Raw genomic sequence first — 22,197 nt, 5'->3', positions numbered from 1 at the left:
TATGTAGAACTTACCTTTTCTGCAGGAAATTACTCATCCTGTTAGCTCTTTGCCAAAAGGTGAATTGAAGAAGAGAGACTGGACCAGTGACATTTCCAAAGTCTGATAACACAGAAGTCTTATTATGAGTCAGAGACAAATAAAACACATTCTTATCTGTATATCCGCATAGCCAAAGGTCGCTCATTTAGGAAATTACAAAAGGGGTGCTGAATTTGTAATTAATGTGATGATACAAAGCTAACAAAATGACATTTTGGGAAGGTATCCACCATGACACTTGTTAAAACACTGTCATGCTGGGGCAACCTGTGGAGGTCAAGGGAGCAATATCAAAATGCTACAGACCACAGTAAATAAACCAGTGGTGTGTGGGAAAAAAATGTATAAATTATGTTGTATGATGAGAACATTAAATGAAATTTAGGGCAAGAAATTTGCCTTTGGCTCACTATTATGCAGTCATATGCCACATGCACATATATAATAACCTGTAATGTGTTGTGATGACAGGTAAAAATGCAAAATTCACTGTTTATTTTTTAATTCTGTTTTCAAAACTTTTAAATTTGTCTTTATATAGCCTTGTGTTTCCTTGTATTCATTTATTTGTAAAACACTTTGTAATGTCTTGTTATGGACTGATATTTACATTATTGTAAAAGGAGAGTAAAGAAAAGGAAGAAACATATTAAAATAAAACAACACATCAATAGCCCATTCTTCAGGTAGGCTACTAATGGACCCTTGGGTAAGTCACTGAATGAATGTAGCCAGATGGATCAATTTAAATGACAGTCCATATAGGCTGTGCATTGATTTTATTCCAATTTAAAAACAAACTACAAACAATTCTATTACTTTCACTGGGATTTAACTGGGAGCCTCCACCTCTGGGATTTTCCACAAATGGGCGTGGAAGGCTTTGTAGTAAAATTTTCCTGGAGCTGTCACTTTAAGACAATTTGACAGCTCTCAGCCAATCACAACAGCAAAGGGGGAGGGAAGGGAGCGGGTGGGTAGCAACAGTTGCCCTGGTGAGGACGAAGCGCCATAGCCACGGTAGCCCTGGCGACAAGAACCCAGCAACGAGAATCAACAACAACAACAACTGAAACCGCCATAAAAATAAAAGAAGATATTTTGCCAGTGGGAAATACACACGTGGAACCAGAGGTGAAGCTCTTAACATGATCTGTAGCATTTTATGTCCTCTAACGCTTCAGCTGAATTCTGCTATTGCTTTTCCCCCTTGTTGTTTCAGTAGCCATAACAGGCAACTGCCTCCCAGTGTTAGCTGGGGGTTAGCCTGCAAGCTAGCCGTCATTCTGATAACCGGTCGGGCTTTCTAGTGTGCGATAGTTTGTGCCTGCTTGCTGCACATCTGTGTGACTCTGAATTTCGCCTGCCATGACGACGCAGCCATAGATGCATACCCAAGCAGGCCGTTGTTATGGCGATGTCAAATGCAAAAGGTACAAAATGGCGGTTGTTGTAGAGACCAGTTAGCTTCCTGATCCTGCTATCTCGCTACACAGCTAGCATCAGTGGCTGTCACGACAGGCTAGTGCTTGCCGCCGCTCGCAGCCAACGTCTGTTTGACTATAAACGGACACTCATCTTGTTAACGGTGAATTATGTACAGTCAGTGATGGGTTTGCACTTTATGTTTTTCTCCGTTAGCTGACTAGACACACATATGGTGCATAAAGCTAGCGACAGCCCCCATCCCTTCCAAAATAGAAGGGAGGCCAATTTGGGATTGTAACATTAATAGAGGGACGTGTTTTGTGTTAGTTTTGAGCAGTTAAATAAATTGAAGGCTGACTAAAATGCCGTTCTGTCTTTTAACGGAAAGTTTAGAAAGCTGTGGCAGGTGGCGGACATTTAATACGTAAGGGGCGTGGCGAAGGAGGGCGTTCTGCAGGTGCTTTCTAGGTTACAGTTCACTTTCACCTCTTTGTTCACTGACGCAGACTCCTAAGTGTACACCTTTACAGGTTCAGATTCATAACAAGCTCCCTACTATCTAACTGAAAAGAAGAAAACACACATTTTCAGTTACAAATGTTTCTTTCTTTCTGCTGTGTTTATTTGACTTGAATTATTGACAGCCAGAAGTTAACTATCTGTGTTATGGTATTAAAAATGTGGATTACGGTGACAGTGTACATGACATAAAGCAAAATAATAGACAGCACTGTAGCGTTAATACAGTTTGGTAAGGGATTTTCCCTAGCTGTTCTACGGGCATGCCTATGTACATCAAAGGCGGTGCGATCACATTACAGGTAATGAGACACCAAAATGCTTGTTCCCATCAATGCTCCTCCCCCGCATACCCTCATGAGTTGCACCACTGAGAGGCCCTGGCCACAATAGTACTTTCAGACACCCCCCTCGAGCATTCATTTACATCTAGGCGAGAAATGAGCATGTAAAAATATCTGTGTGGTGTATGAGCTGCTTATTACAGGCTAATATTGTTAGAAAAGACGTGATCTAATGCTGATTCCTATGATAGAGTTTAACCTCCTACCTTCTGTTTAAATGTTACCTATGCAATTGACAAGTTAGACTCCTTATTCATGATTGTTTATATTTTGGTTGTACTAAATTTGCCTCATTGCCTCTTTTTTTTTTTAACACAGCATTGTCTACTACAGGGTGGGCCATTTATATGGATACACCATAATAAAATGGGAATGGTTGGTGATATTAAAGTCCTGTTTGTGGCACATTACTATATGTGAGGGGGCAAACTCCTCAAGATGGGTGGTGACCATGGTGGCCATTTAGAAGTCGGCCATCTTGGATACAACTTTTGTTTTTTCAATAGGAAGAGGGCCATGTGACACATCAAACTTATTGGTAATGTCACAAGAAAAACAATGGTGTGCTTGGTTTCAACATAACTTTATTCTTTCATGAGTTATTTACAAGTTTCTGACCACTTATAAAATGTGTTCAATGTGCTGCCCATTGTGTTGGATTGTCAATGCAACCCTCTTCTCCCACTCTTCACACACTGATTGCAACACGGCAGGAGAAATGCCAGCACAGGCATCCAGTATCCGAAGCTTCAGGTGCTGCACATCTCGTATCTTCACACCATAGACAATTGCCTTCAGATGACCCCAAAGATAAAAGTCTGAAGGGGTCAGATCGGGAGACCTTGGGGGCCATTCAACTGGCCCACGACGACCAATCCACTTTCCAGGAAACTGTTCATCTAGGAATGCTTGGACCTGGCACCCATAATGTGGTTGTGCACCATCTTGCTGGAAAAACTCAGGGAACGTGCCAGCTTCAGTGCATAAAGAGGGAAGCACATCATCATGTAGCAGTTTCAAATATCCAGTGGCTTTGAGGTTTCCATTGATGAAGAATGGACCCACTATCGTTGTACCCCATATACCACACTAAACCGTCACTTTTGTTGTTCCAACAGTCTTGGAGGGATCCATCCAATGTGGGTTAGTGTCAGACCAATAGCAGTGGTTTTGTTTGTTAACTTCACCATTCACATAAAAGTTTACCTCATCACTGAACAAAATCTTCTGCGTGAACTGAGGGTCCTGTTCCAATTTTTGTTTTGCCCATTCTGCAAATTCTGTGTGCTGATCTGGGTCATCCTCGTTGAGCTGCTGCAGTAGCTGGAGTTTGTAAGGGTGTCATTTGTGAGTAGCTAATATCCGCCGAAGGGATGTTCGACTAATGCCACTCTCCAGTGACATGCGGCGAGTGCTACGCTGTGAGCTCTTGCTGAATGAAGCTAGGACAGCCACTGATGTTTCTTCATTAGTGACAGTTTTCTTGCGTCCACATTTTGGCAAATCCAACACTGAACCAGTTTCACGAAACTTAGCAAGCAGTTTGCTAACTGCAGCATGGGAGATGGGTGGTCTCGTAGGGTGTCTTGCATTGAAATCTGCTGCAATGACCCGGTTACTGCGTTCACCAGATATCAACACAATTTCGATCCGCTCCTCACGTGTTAACCTCTTCGACATGTCAATGGCTGTGAACAAAGAGAAACTTGTAAATAACTCATGAAAGAATAATGTTACGTTGAAACCAAGCCCACCATTGTTTTTCTTGTGACATTACCAATAAGTTTGATGTGTCACATGGCCCTCTTCCTATTGAAAAAACAAAAGTAGTATCCAAGATGGCCGACTTCTAAATGGCCACCATGGTCACCACCCATCTTGAGGAGTTTGCCCCCTCACATATACTAATGTACCACAAGCAGGACTTTAATATCACCAACCATTCCCATGTTATTACGATGTATCCATTTAAATGGCCCACCCTGTAGTTTGAAAACAAACAGCTTAGGTTGAAAATGTGTAACTTGTTGTCTTGTTTTCTTTTTTCCCCAGCCTGATTCCCTGCTCTTGTAATGGCCACTACAGGCTACGTAGGTGAGATCCAGCCAGCGGCCCAAACTCAGGGGACTGCTGTCACTGTGACAACGGGTCAACCTGATGCCAGCTCCACCCCTGTAACTGCCCCACAATTTTTGGCTGAGATTCAGACTACTGTGGCTGCTCCCTCTGTGGTCACACCCACAGGCCAAACTACTCCCACAGAGCAAGCCGCTTCCATCACCACCCAAAAGCCCGCTGCTAGTCAGACTCAGTCCACAGTGCAAGCCCAGCCAGCTCAGACGCAGTATGTGACTGCAGAGATCCAGGGCTCCCCCACGCAGTCAGGAAATGCTCAGAGCACTCCACAGTACATCGTTGTTACTGTCACAGGTAAAGGCTTTCTGCACTAACAGTGCATGTGATCCCAATTAAATATTTATTTTATTTATTTTTTAGAAAGAGGGGCAATACATATTAATGAACATTTTAACAAATGTAAATATGCCAGATTATAGCCTTAGGCTAATTTCCATCTGCAGACCCTCCGGCAGGTTGGTGTTAAACACAAGTTAGTAAAAACATACAGAGACACTATTTACAGGTCATGTGACAAGGACAAAAACAGTGATCACATTATACTACAGGGAGTGCAGAATTATTAGGCAAGTTGTATTTTTGAGGAATAATTTTATTATTGAACAACAACCATGTTCTCAATGAACCCAAAAAACTCGTTAATATCAAAGCTGAATGTTTTTGAAAGTAGTTTTTAGTTTGTTTTTAGTTTTAGCTATTTTAGGGGGATATCTGTGTGTGCAGGTGACTATTACTGTGCATAATTATTAGGCAACTTAACAAAAAACAAATATATACCCCTTTCAATTATTTATTTTTACCAGTGAAACCAATATAACCTCTCCACATTCACAAATATACATTTCTGACATTCAAAAACAAAACAAAAACAAATCAGCGACCAATATAGCCACCTTTCTTTGCAAGGACACTCAAAAGCCTGCCATCCATGGATTCTGTCAGTGTTTTGATCTGTTTACCATCAACATTGCGTGCAGCAGCAACCACAGCCTCCCAGACACTGTTCAGAGAGGTGTACTGTTTTCCCTCCTTGTAAATCTCACATTTGATGATGGACCACAGGTTCTCAATGGGGTTCAGATCAGGTGAACAAGGAGGCCATGTCATTAGTTTTTCTTCTTTTATACCCTTTCTTGCCAGCCACGCTGTGGAGTACTTGGACGCGTGTGATGGAGCATTGTCCTGCATGAAAATCATGTTTTTCTTGAAGGATGCAGACTTCTTCCTGTACCACTGCTTGAAGAAGGTGTCTTCCAGAAACTGGCAGTAGGACTGGGAGTTGAGCTTGACTCCATCCTCAACCCGAAAAGGCCCCACAAGCTCATCTTTGATGATACCAGCCCAAACCAGTACTCCACCTCCATCTTGCTGGCGTCTGAGTCGGACTGGAGCTCTCTGCCCTTTACCAATCCAGCCACGGGCCCATCCATCTGGCCCATCAAGACTCACTCTCATTTCATCAGTCCATAAAACCTTAGAAAAACCAGTCTTGAGATATTTCTTGGCCCAGTCTTGACGTTTCAGCTTGTGTGTCTTGTTCAGTGGTGGTCGTCTTTCAGCCTTTCTTACCTTGGCCATGTCTCTGAGTATTGCACACCTTGTGCTTTTGGGCACTCCAGTGATGTTGCAGCTCTGAAATATGGCCAAACTGGTGGCAAGTGGCATCTTGGCAGCTGCACGCTTGACTTTTCTCAGTTCATGGGCAGTTATTTTGCACCTTGGTTTTTCCACACACTTCTTGCGACCCCTTTGACTATTTTGAATGAAACGCTTGATTGGTCGATGATCACGCTTCAGAAGCTTTGCAATTTTGAGACTGCTGCATCCCTCTGCAAGATATCTCACTGTTTTTTACTTTCCTGAGCCTGTCAAGTCCTTCTTTTAACCCATTTTGCCAAAGGAAAGGACGTTGCCTAATAATTATGCACACCTGATATAGGGTGTTGATGTCATTAGACCACACCCCTTCTCATTACAGAGATGCACATCACCTAATATGCTTAATTGGTAGTAGGCTTTCGAGCCTATACAGCTTGGAGTAAGACAACATGCATGAAGAGGATGATGTGGACAAAATACTCATTTGCCTAATAATTCTGCACTCCCTGTAGCACAAACAGTGACAAGGAGAGTGGACACAGAGGACAGTATAGATAACAACAACAACAATAACAATAACAATAACGGAAACACATCAATTATATTGCACAAAACCCAGTATTGTACATGCCCTGACCATCGTGATATTGCGTTCACCCATTGCACTAACAGTTGTTTCCCTTTTTGTAATACACTAACTCTTTTTCCCGTCCAATATAAAACATGATTATTAAACATGATTACATGTTTGTGTGTCCCTCAGCCGCCCTTTTAAGTGACTCTTAAAGATGGGGAGACTTGTACTTTCCCTCACTGACAGTGGAAGACTATTCCAGAATCTCACTCCCTGATATGACAAAGCATTCTGTGAAAAGGTGGTCCGCCTGAATGCCAGTTCACAATCACCTCTAACAGTGGCTCGAGTCAGTTGAGACCCGGCAACACTGGTAGACTTTTGTTTAATAAAATCACTCATTGGTGGAGGCGCCAGACCATGTATAACTTTGTATATTAGACAGGCAGATTTAAATAATTTGAAATTAGTAAAATTTAAAAACTTGTATTTTTCTAAAATTTGACAATGGTGATATGAAAAAGGTTTTTTATCTAATATTTTCAATGCTCTTTTGTAGCATACTTCAATTGTCCCAATAGCAGCAGAGCTCGTATAGGACCAACTTGTAATACAATATTCAATATGAGCCAGTATCATTGAGTGCAGGAATGTAATCGCTGCTGTGTCTGTTAATGATGTGCAGATATGTCTAAAGTTCTGTATATTAACATTTACAGTTTTCACTACTTTTTCAATGTGTTTTTTAAAGGATAATTTAGTCTAGTAGCACTCCCAAATACTTAAATTCCTCAACATTAATTAATTCTTGTGCACCCAAGCAAACTTTTACTGCAGCCACGGTTGTTTTAGGTTTACTAAAAAACATTGATACGGCCTTTTTAAAATTAAGGCACAAGCATGAGTCATTCAGCCATTTTTGTAAATCATGTAATGCCAGTGAAAGCTGATGGGCGGCATCATCAGCAGTTTTGGCTTGCGTAAAAATTACCGTATCATCCGCATACGTATCGGATGTGTCCACATTTTTGCACACATTAGGCAAGTCATTTACATAAAGTGAAAATAACAGGGGGCCTAGAATTGAACCCTGGGGGACACCTTGCGTACAGTAAAGATAGGGTGACTTGCTATTCTTTATTTGCACGCATTGTTTTCTATCTAATAGATAAGACTGTATCCATTTAACAGTGTGATTACTAAAGTTAAATGTTGACAGTCTAGACAAGAGCTATTATATCATAACACAAGTGTCCTAGAAGTTCCTTGCTTCAGACTGTGTAAATATGTCTCTATCTGCCACCCCACAGTCATATAACACATCACAAATAAAGATCTGTTGGCGCAAGGCCTGAAGTTAACCAGTCAGAGGTGTTTCACAATGGATGATGAGAATTTATCTTAAGGGGTTTTTCAGACTCATCATTTTATTTGACAAAGCAGATTTGATTTATAAGGACAAAATCAAAAAGGGTGAGGCGTGGAGTTTAATGCACAGGTTCTAGAAGTGGAAGGTAAGTAAACTAGTAATTAGCTGCAGCAGAAATACCTGATTTTGCCCGACTTATTGAATTCGACTTGTACAGTCAAGTATTTGTAAAGACAAAAACGCTCGGCTCACATACCGGATAATCCCAGTTTGGTATAAGGGTGTGTGGCGAATGAAGTAAAACTGTGTTACAGTCACAGGCTTATCCTCTGTGGTCAATTTTAATTGTGTCTTTAAAAGATGTTTTTTTTTTTTTATTACTATCATTAGTTTTCATAAAGGTTTTTCAAGCAAAAAGTTGACAAATAATTAAGTGCAAATATTTTTTTAGGTGGGAGATTTTTGATTTGTGCATACTTTTATGTGTTTAAAGACATGATTTTATCTGCTTTATTACACCATTAGTGTTACCACTTTATTATTAATCAGCTGTAGCAAGAGATGAGAGGCAGTGTATGATCAGCTTAATGAAGTAGAAATAATATCACTAATTTGTGCAGGTACTAAGATACCCTCTTTATCTTTCAGAGGGTTCCCTTCACTCAAATGACAGTGTGTCAGACTCCAGTCCACCTCCAGCTGTGGTGCAGACTGGAGTCCCCACACAAGTTGTTCAGCAGGTGCAGACAGCTCAGCAGGTAAAATTTGCACACATACATGGTTATGTCCGTCTATGTTATATTATGTTGTTTTCTTTGCTCTTGAATCTTCTCTTCATCTCAATAGAGGTCAGTGGTGCAGGCCACCTCCCAGATTGCCAAAACTGAGCCAGGCACACAGCTCAGCGTCACCAGTCTACAGCCTGTCCACATCACCCAGGAGGTAAGCCAAACTCCCAGTGGAGTTTGTCAGTGGTGATGGCATATACGTGATGTCTGAAAATAACTTATGCTTTCACTAACCAGTGTGTAAATGCGAGCTAGTCATCACAGCTTCACTTCACTAAATGTGTGATCAATGTGACTTGTGATGCGTACAAAACTTTGCAACTTCCTTGTGTTTTGGCTCAGTATTAGTCAGCTCATCGTTTCTGTGGTCAAATCTGCAACTTTTCAGCTTCCCCTTAGCACGGAGGTGACCGGTTTAGTCAGGGATAGGAAACTAGAAGATTGGCAGCTGCGTCATGAGGCAGAGGAGTCAGTCTGCCTTGCCTGGATGTCAGCAGACTGCGTAAACGGCTACTGCTGCAAACCCGTCTACCTCCCCTTGGATGAGTATTGGCAGTCACTGTGCATGCTCTCTGTGCATGCTGAGAGAGAGATAGGCTACCCTGCCATCCTCAGCTCAGGTCCCAATCAGCCACCTCTGCACACAGCAACCGCCGCTTTCCAAGTAGGTCAGGGACACGAGGGAATCTGCTGCTACAAAGATGAGTGGACAGAGAAGCTGTCAGTATAAGAAATGTTTGTAGTGCAAAAACAAGGCCGGACATGAAAGATATTAAGATTCTAAAGGATGAAAGAGTTGATGTGGTTCAACAAGATTGCTGAGGATTTATTGGATTTTGGTGTGTGTGTGTGTGTGTGTGTGTGTGTGTGTGTCTGTGTGTGTGCGCGCTCACTCCTTAGGTCCAGCAGCAGCTCACATCAGTGCCAGTGCAACATGTGTACACCAATCAAGTGCAGTATGTTGAAGGAGAAGACAACAACTACACCACCAGCACCATGTTAGAATGAACCTCATTTTCTAACACTTGTCCACACAGAATTATTGTTTTCTTTGTCTTACTTCTTTCTTCGGCTGCTTGGTTTTGTAACCCATCTTTGCATGTCTCTCATCCAGTCGCTCCGGCACCTTCCCTTACACCGACACCCCTTTGTACACCCAGACCACCGCCGCTCCATATTACGAAGGTCAGCCGACTTCCGGCACCCAGGCCTCCACGCCCGGCACACCTCTGACTGTGTCCGTGACAGCCGGCACCACAGCGGGCGTCTCGATGTTCGTGGCCCAGCCTACCACCGCGGCGGGGGGAGGGGCCACAGTGGTGACGGCAGGCGGCACGACCAACGGGGCCGGAGAAGGGGCAGGGACCAACGGCGGCGCGGCAGGCAGTTATGTGATCCAGGGGGGTTACATGCTGGGCAGCGGCGGCAGCAGCAGCAGCAGCGGGTCGGCAGCTGGCAACAGTCAGAACTACTCACACACTGCCCGCGCCTCTCCGGCCACTGTGAGTATTACAGAGGGCGAGGAGAGTAGCGTGCCGTCGGCAGACAAGAAGGTATGCAGAGGCGCCAAGCGCAGGAATTTCTTCTCGTTCTGTTCTCATCCACACAACCCCCCCTTTTGGTGGCGCACACTGATGACGTCATAGTTTGAGTTTTGTCAAAGTGGAAAACACAAGTGAACAATTTGGAGATTAGGAGCAAAAAATGTTAGCTGAAATTTTATTTATTTATTTATTTTGCTTTAACTGTGATTTCCTCAAAGAAAACAAAACCATGACCTCATCATTTTCATACCATTGCAGTGCATGTAATGAGGGGCATTTTTAATTTGCCTGAAATGCCTTGACACTATACTGTTCATCCCAAATTCATCATATTGAACCCCCATACAATGGCCATAACCAAAACATGTCTGGCCGGCATCCCATCAGTACTCCAGGTCATTGATTCATTGCATACCAAAGTTGTATGCCACGGCACGCAAACAGATGTATTTGTGTTTTCATTCCTGAATGACAGACGGACTGTAAATACGAATGGATTTGCGTTTGTATAATACAAATACCAGAGAAATCTGTGTGTGTGTGCGTGTGTGCGTCTGTGTGCATGTCATGTACATGTATCTGTTCAAAGGTGTGATATGTGTGGTAATAGTTATGCATTTATCTGTTGCTCTATGTTTTTCTGTATATCTGTATATGCTGGCTTTGCTAACTGCACCAGCTATTTTCTTTGTTCCATTGCCTGTGTGTCAGGTACAGTGGTTGCTGGACAACTATGAGACAGCTGAAGGAGTGAGTCTGCCCCGTTCCACCCTTTACTGCCATTACTTGCTGCACTGCCAGGAGCAGAAGCTAGAACCTGTTAATGCTGCGTCATTCGGGAAACTCATAAGATCTGTGTTCATGGGGCTACGCACACGGCGTCTGGGCACTCGGTAAGCTGTGTAGTCACCCAAACTCATAGGGTAAAAAATATATATGCAACCCATTTATATCCATTAGTAAAGAGAGAGGTGAAGAAGACAGGACAGACAGGGTCGAGTGGGTGGAGACAAATGCTAAGGGTTTGTGAAGGAAAATGTTTACAAGTTGGTAGAGGGAACTTCTATGATTTATGGCTTTGAGATGGTGATGCTGACAAAAAGACAGGAGGCAGAGTTGCTAGGATTTTCATTGATAGTGACCAAGAGGGACAACTTAAGTTGAGTGGTTTTGAAAGTTAGAAAGTCAAGGCTAAGATGGTCTGAACATCTGCAGAGGACGGATAGTGAATATATTGAACAAAAGATGTTGAAGATGGAGCTGCCAGGCAGGAGGAGAAGAGGAAGACCACAGAGGAGAGATCAGACAAACACATCACACATTCCACTGTGGCCTTTTCTGCTGCAGTGATGCATGTCAGGAGCACAAACCCAGTAGTCCTCCGTTCATTTCACCAGACACCAGTAGTCTCCATGTAACTGACGTGCGTAATGCTATGCATGCACACACCAATCAGGCATAAGATTTGACTACTGACAGGTAAAGTGAAATCACTGATTGTCTCTTCACCGTGGCACCTGTTAGTGGGTGGGATACATCAGGAAGCAAGGGAACATTTTGTCTTCAAAGTCGATGTGCTAAAAGCAAGAAGCAAAAGCATTTCTCTGAGTTTGAAAGGGCCAAACTGTAATGGCTAGAAAACTGGGTTGGAGCTGGGTTGTTATCAGTCTCCAATGGTAAGCATCTATCAAAAGTGGTCCAAGGAAGGAACAATAGTGAACCACTGTTATGATGACAGTATCATGGGCGGCCAAGGCTGATTGTGGTTTGATGCAGCCACGGTACCGTTCCTGTAGCTTAATCCTGGTTCTGATGGAAAGGTGTCAGAATGCACTGTGCATCACAGTTCGTTGTGTGTGGGGCTGCATAGCCACAGTACACCCTCTCATGGAAACAGTACTCCCTGATGGCTGTGGACTCTTACAGCAGAATAACGTGCTCTGGTTGGTTTGAGGTTTGAGGAGCACAGCAACAATTTTGAGGTGTTGACTTGGCCTCCCAATTCCCAAGAATTTGGATTGTGCTAGTTAAACAAGTGCGATCCATGGAGGCCGCACCTCGCAACTTACAGGACTTAAAGGATCTGTTGCTAACCTCTTGGTGCCAAATACCACAGCACACCTTCAGGGCTCTAGTGGAGCCCAAGCCTCGACATATCAGGGCTGTTTCAGCAGAAAAAGGGGGACCAACACAATATTAGGCAGGTGGTCATATGTTATGCTTGATTGGTGTACCTTAAATTAGTTTCCAGCAGAAATGCAGTTTTTTTTGTGTTGTTTTGTTTAAATTTTTCTAGGAACATCTATAAAGCTCTCTGGAGCATTGGGAAATGTTTGCCTTGTGTAGGAAGACATGTGGGTAGTGATGAAGACAGACAGCATGTGTGGGAGAGTGAGTGAGCTAGTGAAATGACTTTTTAAAAGTATTTAGTGCTATGGGTGCAAATACTTTGTGTTTTATGAAATTCTAATTCAGTGTATAGTAAGACTATACATGTGGCTTGTATGGAGTTAACATACATTTAAACAGACAGCATAAACACTATGCTCTCTATAGAGTTAGGCTCTTTTAAAAATAAAAGTCAAACCACATTTGTCTTCCTGTTAGGGGTAATTCTAAATACCACTATTATGGGCTGAGAATCAAAGCGGGCTCTTCTCTTCTCCGGCTGATGGAAGACCAACAACACCTGGCTATGAGGCAACAGCCGTTCTCACAGAAACAGAGGTATCCACAGAAATGTCTACACATTCAAGCGCATCTTCTCTATCATTACACAGTTGACCTTTTTTCTACCTCATACGGTTTTTGCCACCGGCTCCTGTTTTTTCTCCATCTCTCACACCATGTCTTCCATTCTTCTCGCGGCTCTGGGCATCTGCTGCTCTTATTATAAGACTGAATTACAATTTCATTTCACTTCATTATTTATCACCTTTGTCTAGACATGAATGCCTGATGTGCTTTGTCGCTCCCTACCTATCAGGTTGAAGCCTGTTCATAAGGTGGAAGGAATGACCAATGGAACGGCAGCAGGAGCAGGTCAGCAGCAGCAACAGCAGCAGGGATCGGGCCACGTGGATATCAGCACCCAGGTTCAGCAGTACCAACAGTTCCTTGGTGAGCTTAGTAAACAATGAACACACTTGTTAGTGAGTGCTGCTTTTTTTTTTAATGTTAATTTGGTTGAGTCACAAGAGTGAGCAAGCAAAATATTCTTGTAAGCTCTCAGGGCTTGTTGTGAGGACCTTGCATTACAGTATGTGGTTGTTTAGAGTGCATGGGCTGTGCCTGACACAGCACCAGTCTTTGAACTTGCTTTTCCCTGTGAAGTAAATTGTTAATTTGGCCTGACAAAGTGTGTCTCCTCATCTTTAGGTTTTAGGCTTTTTGGGAAGCCTTCATTTTTATTAGCAGCAAGGACCTCCATGCCCTGTTAACGGACTGTCAAATCCAGTAACAGAATCTGCTGTAACAGTTTATTACAAGTATATAAGGCATGGTTTCCTATTTATGTAAGCATATAGCACACAGGGCTATACTTATGCTGCTGTGTTTACTTGAATTGCGTAGTTCCTTTGTTTGATAGCATGATGGGATTTTTACACCTGATATATGTTTAACATTTCTATATGCTGCTGTGCTGGCGGTGCAGTGGTTAACACTCAGAGCCTCACAGCAAGGAGGTTCAATTTCATCACCAGGACAGGATCTTCCTGTGTGGAGTTTGCAGGTTGTCCCCGTGTTTGTCTAAATTGCCCATAGGTGTGAACGTGAGTGCAAATGGTTGTCTATGTCTATGTGTTAGCCCTGCAACACACGAGCGACCTGTCCAGGGTGTACTCCACCTCTTGCCCTAAGACAGCTGGAATAGCCCCCCCCCCGGCCCCCTTTCAACCCTGAATTGGATAAGCAGAGGAGAATGGATGGATGGCTATTTCTATATGTGTAAGGCAGGATGGTAGTTAGCACTGTTGCCTCACAGCAAAAAGGTCCTGGGTTTGAATCTAGCATATTTGGTTGTGGCCTTTCTTTGTGGAGTCTGAATGTTCTCCCCGTGTTTGCATGGGTTCTCTCTGGCTTCCTCCCACAGTCCAAACACATGCAGTTAGAGGGGCTGGGTTAACTGGTGATTCTAAATTAGCCATAGGTGTGAATGTGAGTTTAAATGGTTGTGTCTTTGTGTGTTTGCCCTGTGACAGACTGGCAATATGTCCAGGTTTGTTCGAGACCTACCTACTTATCCAATTCAGGGTCTTGAATTGGATAAGCAGATGGAAATGGATGGACGGATTATATGTTTTTAATCTGAACATAATGTAAAAAGACAATCTCATTACCAACATTTAAATGCCACATCCCTCCTACTATGAGCTAAACCACAACAGGCATGTCCATCTAAGCACATTTAGTGGCATTCACATAAATGTTGATTACTCTGTGCAGTTAATGGGATTTCTCTCTTAGTATCCACTGCTCCTTTGTCCTGTGTCCAGATGCATCCAGAGCTCTCCCAGAGTTCCCAGAGATCGATCTCCAGGGGAAGTCTCTGCCAGAGGGCATTGAGCTGGAGCACATAAAGAGCTTTCAGCTGCTGTACAGAGAACATTGTGAGGTAACCGAAATTGGAACCCACTGACTATTTACTGAAGTTTTTCCTTTGTGTGTAGTTCCTTTCTGTGAATCACTGCAGGACTACTCTAAATGAAATTACACCAATTATAACCTTTTAGTGGGAAAAACCGACTGTAATTTGATCAAAATGTCAAGTTCTTATAGATGTAGTGGTGAAGATGAGTTTTAAGGTTAGGAAGACCACATTGAAAGCAAAATCCAGAAATGCAGAATGTTGTTTTCCTCTCCTTTGTTCCTCCAGTTGCCCCACTACCCCCACCCCAATAATCTATTTGTCCTCAGTCTTCGATTCTTCGATGTATGGATTCTTTTCTTTCCGTTCTTTCAGGCTATTCTCGATGTGATGGTTAACCTGCAGTTTACCCTAGTGGAGACTCTGTGGAAGACCTTCTGGAGGTTCAGCCAAAGTCAGGCCGGAGATGCCACGTTGGCCGTGTGAGTGATTGTACTCCACAGGCAGGCGTTCATTCAAGATCCAGATTGTGTCCTAAGATAGTAAAAACATTTGTCTGTTGCCGTAGCATTACTATTTCCATACAAACTGTGTGTGCGTGTGTGTGCGCCTCGGCAGTCACGATGAGTCAGAGAAGCGTCTCCCTAAGTCCTGCCTGGTGTTGCTGTGCAAATATGAGCCAGTGCTGCGCTGGAGCCGCGACTGTGACAACAGCCTCTACCAGGGCCTGGTGGAAATCCTCATCCCTGATGTCCTCAGACCCATCCCCAGTAAGGCTCTATAGGAAGACTGATTATGTAGTGAACCATGTAAGCATGCTTATCCGTGCCTACAGAGTGTGTTTATACAAATAAAGAGCTATTCCTAAAACTCAGTGCCAATTTAAAGTTGTTGAAATGAGCCAACTAGGGAGCAAAGATCCTCCTGACAGCCTTTTGGATGTGTAGTGAAAGAATACACTGTTTTCCATCACGTGTACCCATTGCGCTGCCCTTACTGGCAGCTACACTTATTTCTTCTGGTTTCGGTTATAGTTTTAGTCAGAGTTTAACTTTTAAGACCTTGAACAGTTCCCTTTTGAATATTCGTCATTTTCTTTCCCATCACAATGCTGCCAGAGAAAAAAATGTTCCACATCCACATAAAGTGGATACAAGTCTGGTTATTCAGCTGTAATGCCAAAAAGAAAATAAATAAAAATTGAAAAATCTTTGACCAGCAGAACCTTGGCTAATTGTCTAGACATTAGATAATCGTTTTCCCACTCTAGCAGTGACAGACCCATTTCTGCCCACAGGTGCCTTAACTCAAGCCATTCGCAACTTTGCCAAGAGCCTGGAGAGCTGGCTGACCAATGCCATGATGAACATCCCTGAGGAAATGGTCCGCATCAAGGTAAAGCCCTCCATTATTAGCTTGGCGCTGATGGAACCGCTTGTTTTCTGAGCCATGGAGCAAACAGTCTTTTCAGGCATGACAAAAACATCGTCTTATTGTGTGGGACTCTAAGCTCAGACATTATTAGATTTTTGTGAGCAGGAGCTAGAGTTGAATTTATATAAAAGCTCTGCGGTGCAGCTTTTGTGAAGAAGGGAAAAAAGAGGTTCCATCAAAGTAAATAAATGACAGCAGATGTGAGCAGCTATCACAGAAAACATCTGTTATATACGGATATTTGTGAAAATATTGATATGCATCTTTTTCTGACCCGTCGTCTTCCTCCTCTCTCAGGTCACATCAGCCAATGCTTTTGCTCAGACCCTGCGCCGCTACACCAGTCTGAACCACCTGGCCCAGGCAGCCCGTGCTGTCCTCCAGAACACGGCTCAGATCAATCAGATGCTGTCCGACCTCAACCGCGTCGACTTTGCCAACGTCCAGGTCGGTTCAGTGTCTAGCAGCATTCTCATTAAATCGCGCTGATGACATTGTCAGTGGTTGAATGCCGCTTTGGTTTTGCAGCTGACTCTGTAGCTTGTGGTTACACTGAGGTTTCATGTGTTATTTGTTTATCCAACTTCCGTCATAGTGTCTCTTTTTTATTTTACTGTTCAGGAAGCTCACTTGGTTTTTCTAAGAAACTGCTTCTTCCGCCTGATTATATGTTCAGATACTGAACAGTAAACTTAGTGCTAGTGCGTGGTTTAAGTTCCATCATCTGCTGCTGTTTATAAATATAAGGTCATCCAGCCTCTTTTACTGGTGCAGATGTGACTGCCCTATAATGACACTTTGCCTTTTTCTCCCTGTTTGTGCTTTTGTAGGAGCAGGCTTCATGGGTGTGCCGGTGCGAAGACCGTGTGGTCCAGCGGCTCGAGCAGGACTTCAAGCTGACCCTCCAGCAGCAGAACTCACTGGAGCAGTGGGCCGCGTGGCTTGACGGTGTGGTCTCCCAGGTCCTAAAGCCCTACCAACAGAGCCCTGCTTTCCCTAAAGCTGCCAAGCTCTTTCTGCTCAAGTGGTCCTTTTACAGGTGGGGAGCAGTCAGAAAGAATGAATTCCAAGTTCTGCCTCTCCTGACCTTTTCTGAGTCCATTTTTATTTGTGTTGATAGATTTGATTTGGTTGGATCTTTATTCTCCTCTTTTGAGCTAAATGTCTGGTAAAAATGATGAAGGAGGAGTGTACGAGTGCACAATAGCCAGTAATTTAGAGCTGAAGTATACAGGGCTAAAATGGCCTTTGTCAGTTTGCATTATTTTTTGTGATGTTGTATTCAGTTTGAGCTGCAGGCTTTAGTCCTGAAGTTAAAACAAACCTAGTCTGTACTTTGTTAAGTCATTGCTAACTGTAATAATCACAAGATAATCATCAAAACTGTCCAAATTTTAAATGACTGGATTTTTTAAAATTAACAAAACAAGAGAGCAGTTTAAAAAGTGATAACCAAGACAAGGACATAGAATACTTACAATAACAACACAAACTAGAAAACAATCACTAGGATAGTAGAGATAAAAGGATGAGTGTACTACTCATTATAACCATATTCCTAAATAAATGCTAAAAGTAACAGTAACAATAATCCTCATCCACCTCTATGCTGTAATCGTAAGTATGCATCCATATACCTTCCTATGCACATATGCCATAGTGATAAAAAAAAAAAAAAGCAAGGATATGCATATATATATATATGTGTGTGTGTGTGTGTGTGTGTGCACAGGACCCTCAAGCTCCTAGGCCTCTGGTAGAGACATGAGCTTGAAGGATAAAGATAAAGAAGGATAAAGGGCGAGTGGGGAATTTAATTTATTTATTTATATAAATATATATAAAACCAAGCTCATCCCATAAGCAGGGTCTTAGTCAAGCAGGTCATTACAAGTCAGTTGCCATTCATTTGCCTCCTTTGGAGACTGGATGGAAATCCGAAGGCTCTGAATCGCTCTCAGACCTGTCTGGAATAAATAGCAGAGCTGAAATTTAAAATCCAAACCACCCCACATCACACAGCTTTATTGAAGGAACTTATCAAATACTCAAATTGAGTAAATAAGTCACCGACTCGACTTGTGGTGTCAACCTTGTCCCAGTAAAGCAATGAGATAGAGGAAAAAAGCAGTTTCTGTTTGTAAGTTAGAGAAGTAGTACATGTATGAAGAGTGGCTTGTTTCCCATTTCTGTTCCTCAGTTCCATGGTAATCAGAGACCTCACCCTGCGGAGTGCCGCCAGCTTCGGATCCTTTCACCTGATTCGTCTGCTATACGACGAGTACATGTACTACCTTATCGAGCACAGAGTGGCCCAGGCTAAAGGAGAGACCCCCATTGCTGTTATGGGAGAGGTATCAACATACACGGATCCAGAAATGCAAATACATTCATATAATAGTGTAAGCCACATTTACACCACTAACCAAATCCCCTCTTGCCATTAGTTTGCCAGCTTAGGCCGAGGTCTGAACCAGCTGGATCCGGATAAAGGTCTGCACTGATTCTGCTGTAGCTCGTCTTAACTGACACCTGTGCTCTAAGCTTTGCTGGTAACCATCTCTGTTATGCTGTCTGTTGTAGAAGAGGAAGAAGAAGAGGAGGAGGAGAGTGATGAAGAAGGTCAGGAGCTGTCCCTTCCCTCAGACGGGGCCGTGCTCGGAGAGGAGTCTCTGGAGCCGCCTGCCAAGCTGGCCAGAACTGACCAGAGAGTTCTCTTCGCCACCGGGTCAGCTGACAACTAGCCGCAGTGTAAATGACATGTGCTGATCTCACAGACACACACGCCGATGTACAAAGAACAGTAATTTATACCCCCTGACACCTGTATATAGAGCTTGTTGAGGTGCGCCCACGTGCACTCTCGCTGCATATGGTTCTGTTTGCGTGCAGTCCTCAGGCACACACAATCAAAACACACTCAAGTCAGTAACTGCTGCTGCCCGGATGGCACAACCGCCTGTCGCCACCATTGATTACTCCCACAGTCAGTGGCGTTTTGTAACAGGACGTGGCTTCAGAAACCCAGGGTCTCTTGATGCAGAGAGGACCTTCAGTTGTATGAATCTGTAAAAACAAAACAAACTAAAGCCAGGCACTTCTTTTCGTTTATCTCCTCATCGCGCCGCAGCCTCGCTGTTTTTCCCTCTCATTACTGTAAAACGAATGCTCGCCCTCCCACCACTGTCACTGCCGTATCAAAGTGGTCTTTAAAAGGTACTGCGGTGTGTTTGTGTGCGGAGCGGACCGTAAGCGGTGTTTGAATTTAGTCACTACTTCATTTACCGCTTTGTGGGAGCGTAGGGTTTTTTGTTGTTGTTGCTTTTTTTTTTTTTTTTAAAGACAGCAGGCGACTTTTTTGTGTGTGCCAGCTTGTACGAGCACTGTGGTCACACCGCTCTGCTGTTATTTGTAGAGGCCAAGTGAACACGTGTTTTTACCCAGTCGTGCGCGTCTGTTTGCGTGACTCATGCCGAGTGGTGACTGTTGTGTAGATATTTTCTAGAGCATTCATGGTTTGATTTTTTTTTTTGATGGCGTGTGCAGATTTCCTGTGTGATTCACCTGTTAAAAGACAAAAAAGAAAAAAGAGAAGCTCTCGTGTTCTCGGAGTGCCTACCTCAGCTGCCACAAACACTTGTAAAGATGAAGCTCCAGCTGTGAAGTAGGAACTCCTGTTAGTTGCTGCAAGAAAAAAATTCTCTTTTTTTCCTTTTTTTTAAAACAAGAACATCTGGTTCCCACGAGAGAGAGAGAAGTGCCGTACGTGTACCATAGTTTATGTTTAAGTGCTTCAATCCTATCCACCCATTAAGTTCCTCTGTGCCCTCATTTGCCCTCGACTCGTTATGTTTTTGCCTTATTTCATTCTGTTTCTGTTTTTTTTCCCCACATTTGTGTGTTTCTGGGTGCCAAACCGGTTTGCTTTGATCCTCGCTGATTTTTCTTCTTTCTTTTGTTTTTTTAAGAACTGTGCCTGAGTAAGAACGGTGATATACTTATATTCTACTGTATATTTATCCACTATTTTGAATTTCGTTGTCACTAAGTGAACCTCTTGTGCAGTGTACGGTGCTGTGTTGTCACACATTGTAAGCGACCCTCGTGTGCATTATTGATTTGTGATTGTACGTTCGGTTATCGATCCTCTTTCATATCTGATGACTTTTCCACTCACAGGCTAAGTAAGGCCCTGCCTCTTTGCACATGTTGACTTTATTGTCTAAAAGTTTTTTTGTTTGTTTTTTCCCCCCTCACTTTCTTCGAGGTTTTTTTTTTTTTTTTTTTTTTTTTAAACGGTGAGATGGAGGCGTCAGATTTCATGCAAATGTCTCTCACCCCTCGGTGAGATTCAGAGAAATCGACCGAGGTGAGAGATCTGCTCAGTCCTCCACCACCGCTCATCTCATTCCCCTCGTCTCACTATGTTTTTTTTCTCACTCTCATGCCCGATGGCTTTGTTTTGCTTCTAAAACACTGTTCATTGAGATCAGTTGTCATATTCCTTTTTCATTTCTGTCAATACTGTCTATAAATAGCGGTGCGTGTTTTTTCACAGGCATTGCCAGCCTCAAACCAGCACATCATCCTTTATACGAAGTCTAGCGCTACCACAGCTGAGTACATATCACTCCAGTCTTTTAATGATCTACAGCGTGCAGAATGGCCATTGTTTACCCACTAAAAAAGGAAAAAAATGTTCGTCATTTTTATAGTGCGTTGTTTCTTATGTACAAAACAAAATGAGAAAAAAAAAGATGTTCAGTGGCAGTGTTTTTTGAATTTTGGTCTGCTCTAAGTATGACTGTGCCTTTGGAGGTGGTAGAATGCAATTCAGATGTTTTTAATTTTAAAGATATAAATTAAAGAATTTTTAAAATTACTCCGGATATCTCTCGTGGGTTTCTGAGTCTGATTTTATCATCTCTGTAGTCATTACCAGTGTAAGGGCGGGGTTACTGTCTGAAAAACAGTCACTTTCTTATTAAATTTGACACCCTTGGCTGAAAAAAAAAAAAACAAGACCGTGACTTCCTGGGCCACGCTCACACGAACACACTTGTCTGCTACCACTTCTGCTGCTGTATAAATAAGACACTGGAACAGGAAACGCAGAATACCTGAAACTCAAAAGTCAGCCTGCTTTAAGCAGAGCAGAAACGGATCAATTGTGCTGGCAACTTTTGACAGCTGGTAACCCGAGCGTGTTCACTGAGAACAGCAGAGGTGGAAGAATCAGAGGTACAGAGCAGAGAAAGATGTTATTGGTGCAGTGTTTCTGCATGTGCGAGGTCCCATGGTACACACAGGATTTTAAAGTTTTGCAATAAATAGCTGAGCAATATTCAGATAAAAGCAGAAAAGCGCAAGTAAATGACTGCAAAGTGTCATAAAGTGTCAAAGTACCATGAGTGGCCACACCTAATGAGGCTCAGAGACACACAAACATGTCATTTATGTCAAGAGACCCTCCTTTACGTATCACGTCAGGTAAGCTAACAGTGACCCCTAGTGGTGTTTTCCCTCAAGTGCTCTTTTATGGCTGGCAACAGCAGGGCATGTATTATAATATAATACATGCCCTGCTGTTGCTGGGCATGTATATTATACTCTGCAGCCACTTCATTAGTTACTGGTTTGGAGCCACTATTGCTTTTTAAGCTGCCTTAATTCAACAAGGTGCTATAAACATTCCTCGCAGATGTTGGACCATACTGACATGATAGCATCACACAGTTGCGGAAAATTTGTCAGCTGTACATCCATGAATGAAATCATCCGTTTCACCACATCCCAAAGATGTTCTAATGCACTAAGATCTGGTGACTGTGG

At 43.0% G+C, this 22,197-nt stretch overlaps 1 protein-coding gene across 7 annotated transcripts; it reads left to right on the top strand.

Annotated features, from left to right (window-relative positions):
• Positions 1-1,013: 1,013 nt before the first annotated feature.
• Positions 1,014-21,247, top strand: rfx1a (regulatory factor X, 1a (influences HLA class II expression)). Of its 7 annotated transcripts, none has more exons than XM_082529589.1 (19): positions 1,014-1,176; positions 4,386-4,763; positions 8,660-8,769; positions 8,858-8,953; positions 9,188-9,463; positions 9,700-9,797; positions 9,914-10,301; positions 11,061-11,236; positions 12,951-13,070; positions 13,330-13,463; positions 14,840-14,958; positions 15,307-15,413; positions 15,550-15,701; positions 16,229-16,326; positions 16,663-16,812; positions 17,196-17,404; positions 18,566-18,719; positions 18,813-18,858; positions 18,949-21,247. In XM_082529589.1, exons 2-19 carry the CDS (start codon positions 4,406-4,408, stop codon positions 19,107-19,109), a joined length of 2,952 nt encoding a protein of 983 aa, XP_082385715.1. In that variant the 5' UTR covers positions 1,014-1,176; positions 4,386-4,405; the 3' UTR covers positions 19,110-21,247. The 7 variants fall into 7 exon arrangements, with proteins under 7 accessions (XP_082385715.1, XP_082385714.1, XP_082385713.1 ...); XM_082529588.1 differs by having other exon boundaries at positions 11,055-11,236; XM_082529587.1 differs by having other exon boundaries at positions 9,914-10,352.
• The last annotated feature ends 950 nt before the right edge of the window (positions 21,248-22,197 follow it).

The sequence above is a fragment of the Aulonocara stuartgranti genome, assembly GCF_965226115.1.
Source record: "Aulonocara stuartgranti genome assembly, chromosome: 4".
Lineage (NCBI taxonomy): Eukaryota > Metazoa > Chordata > Actinopteri > Cichliformes > Cichlidae > Aulonocara > Aulonocara stuartgranti.
Note: the sequence above shows the minus strand (reverse complement) of the source record. Positions and strands in the feature narration are given on the sequence as shown.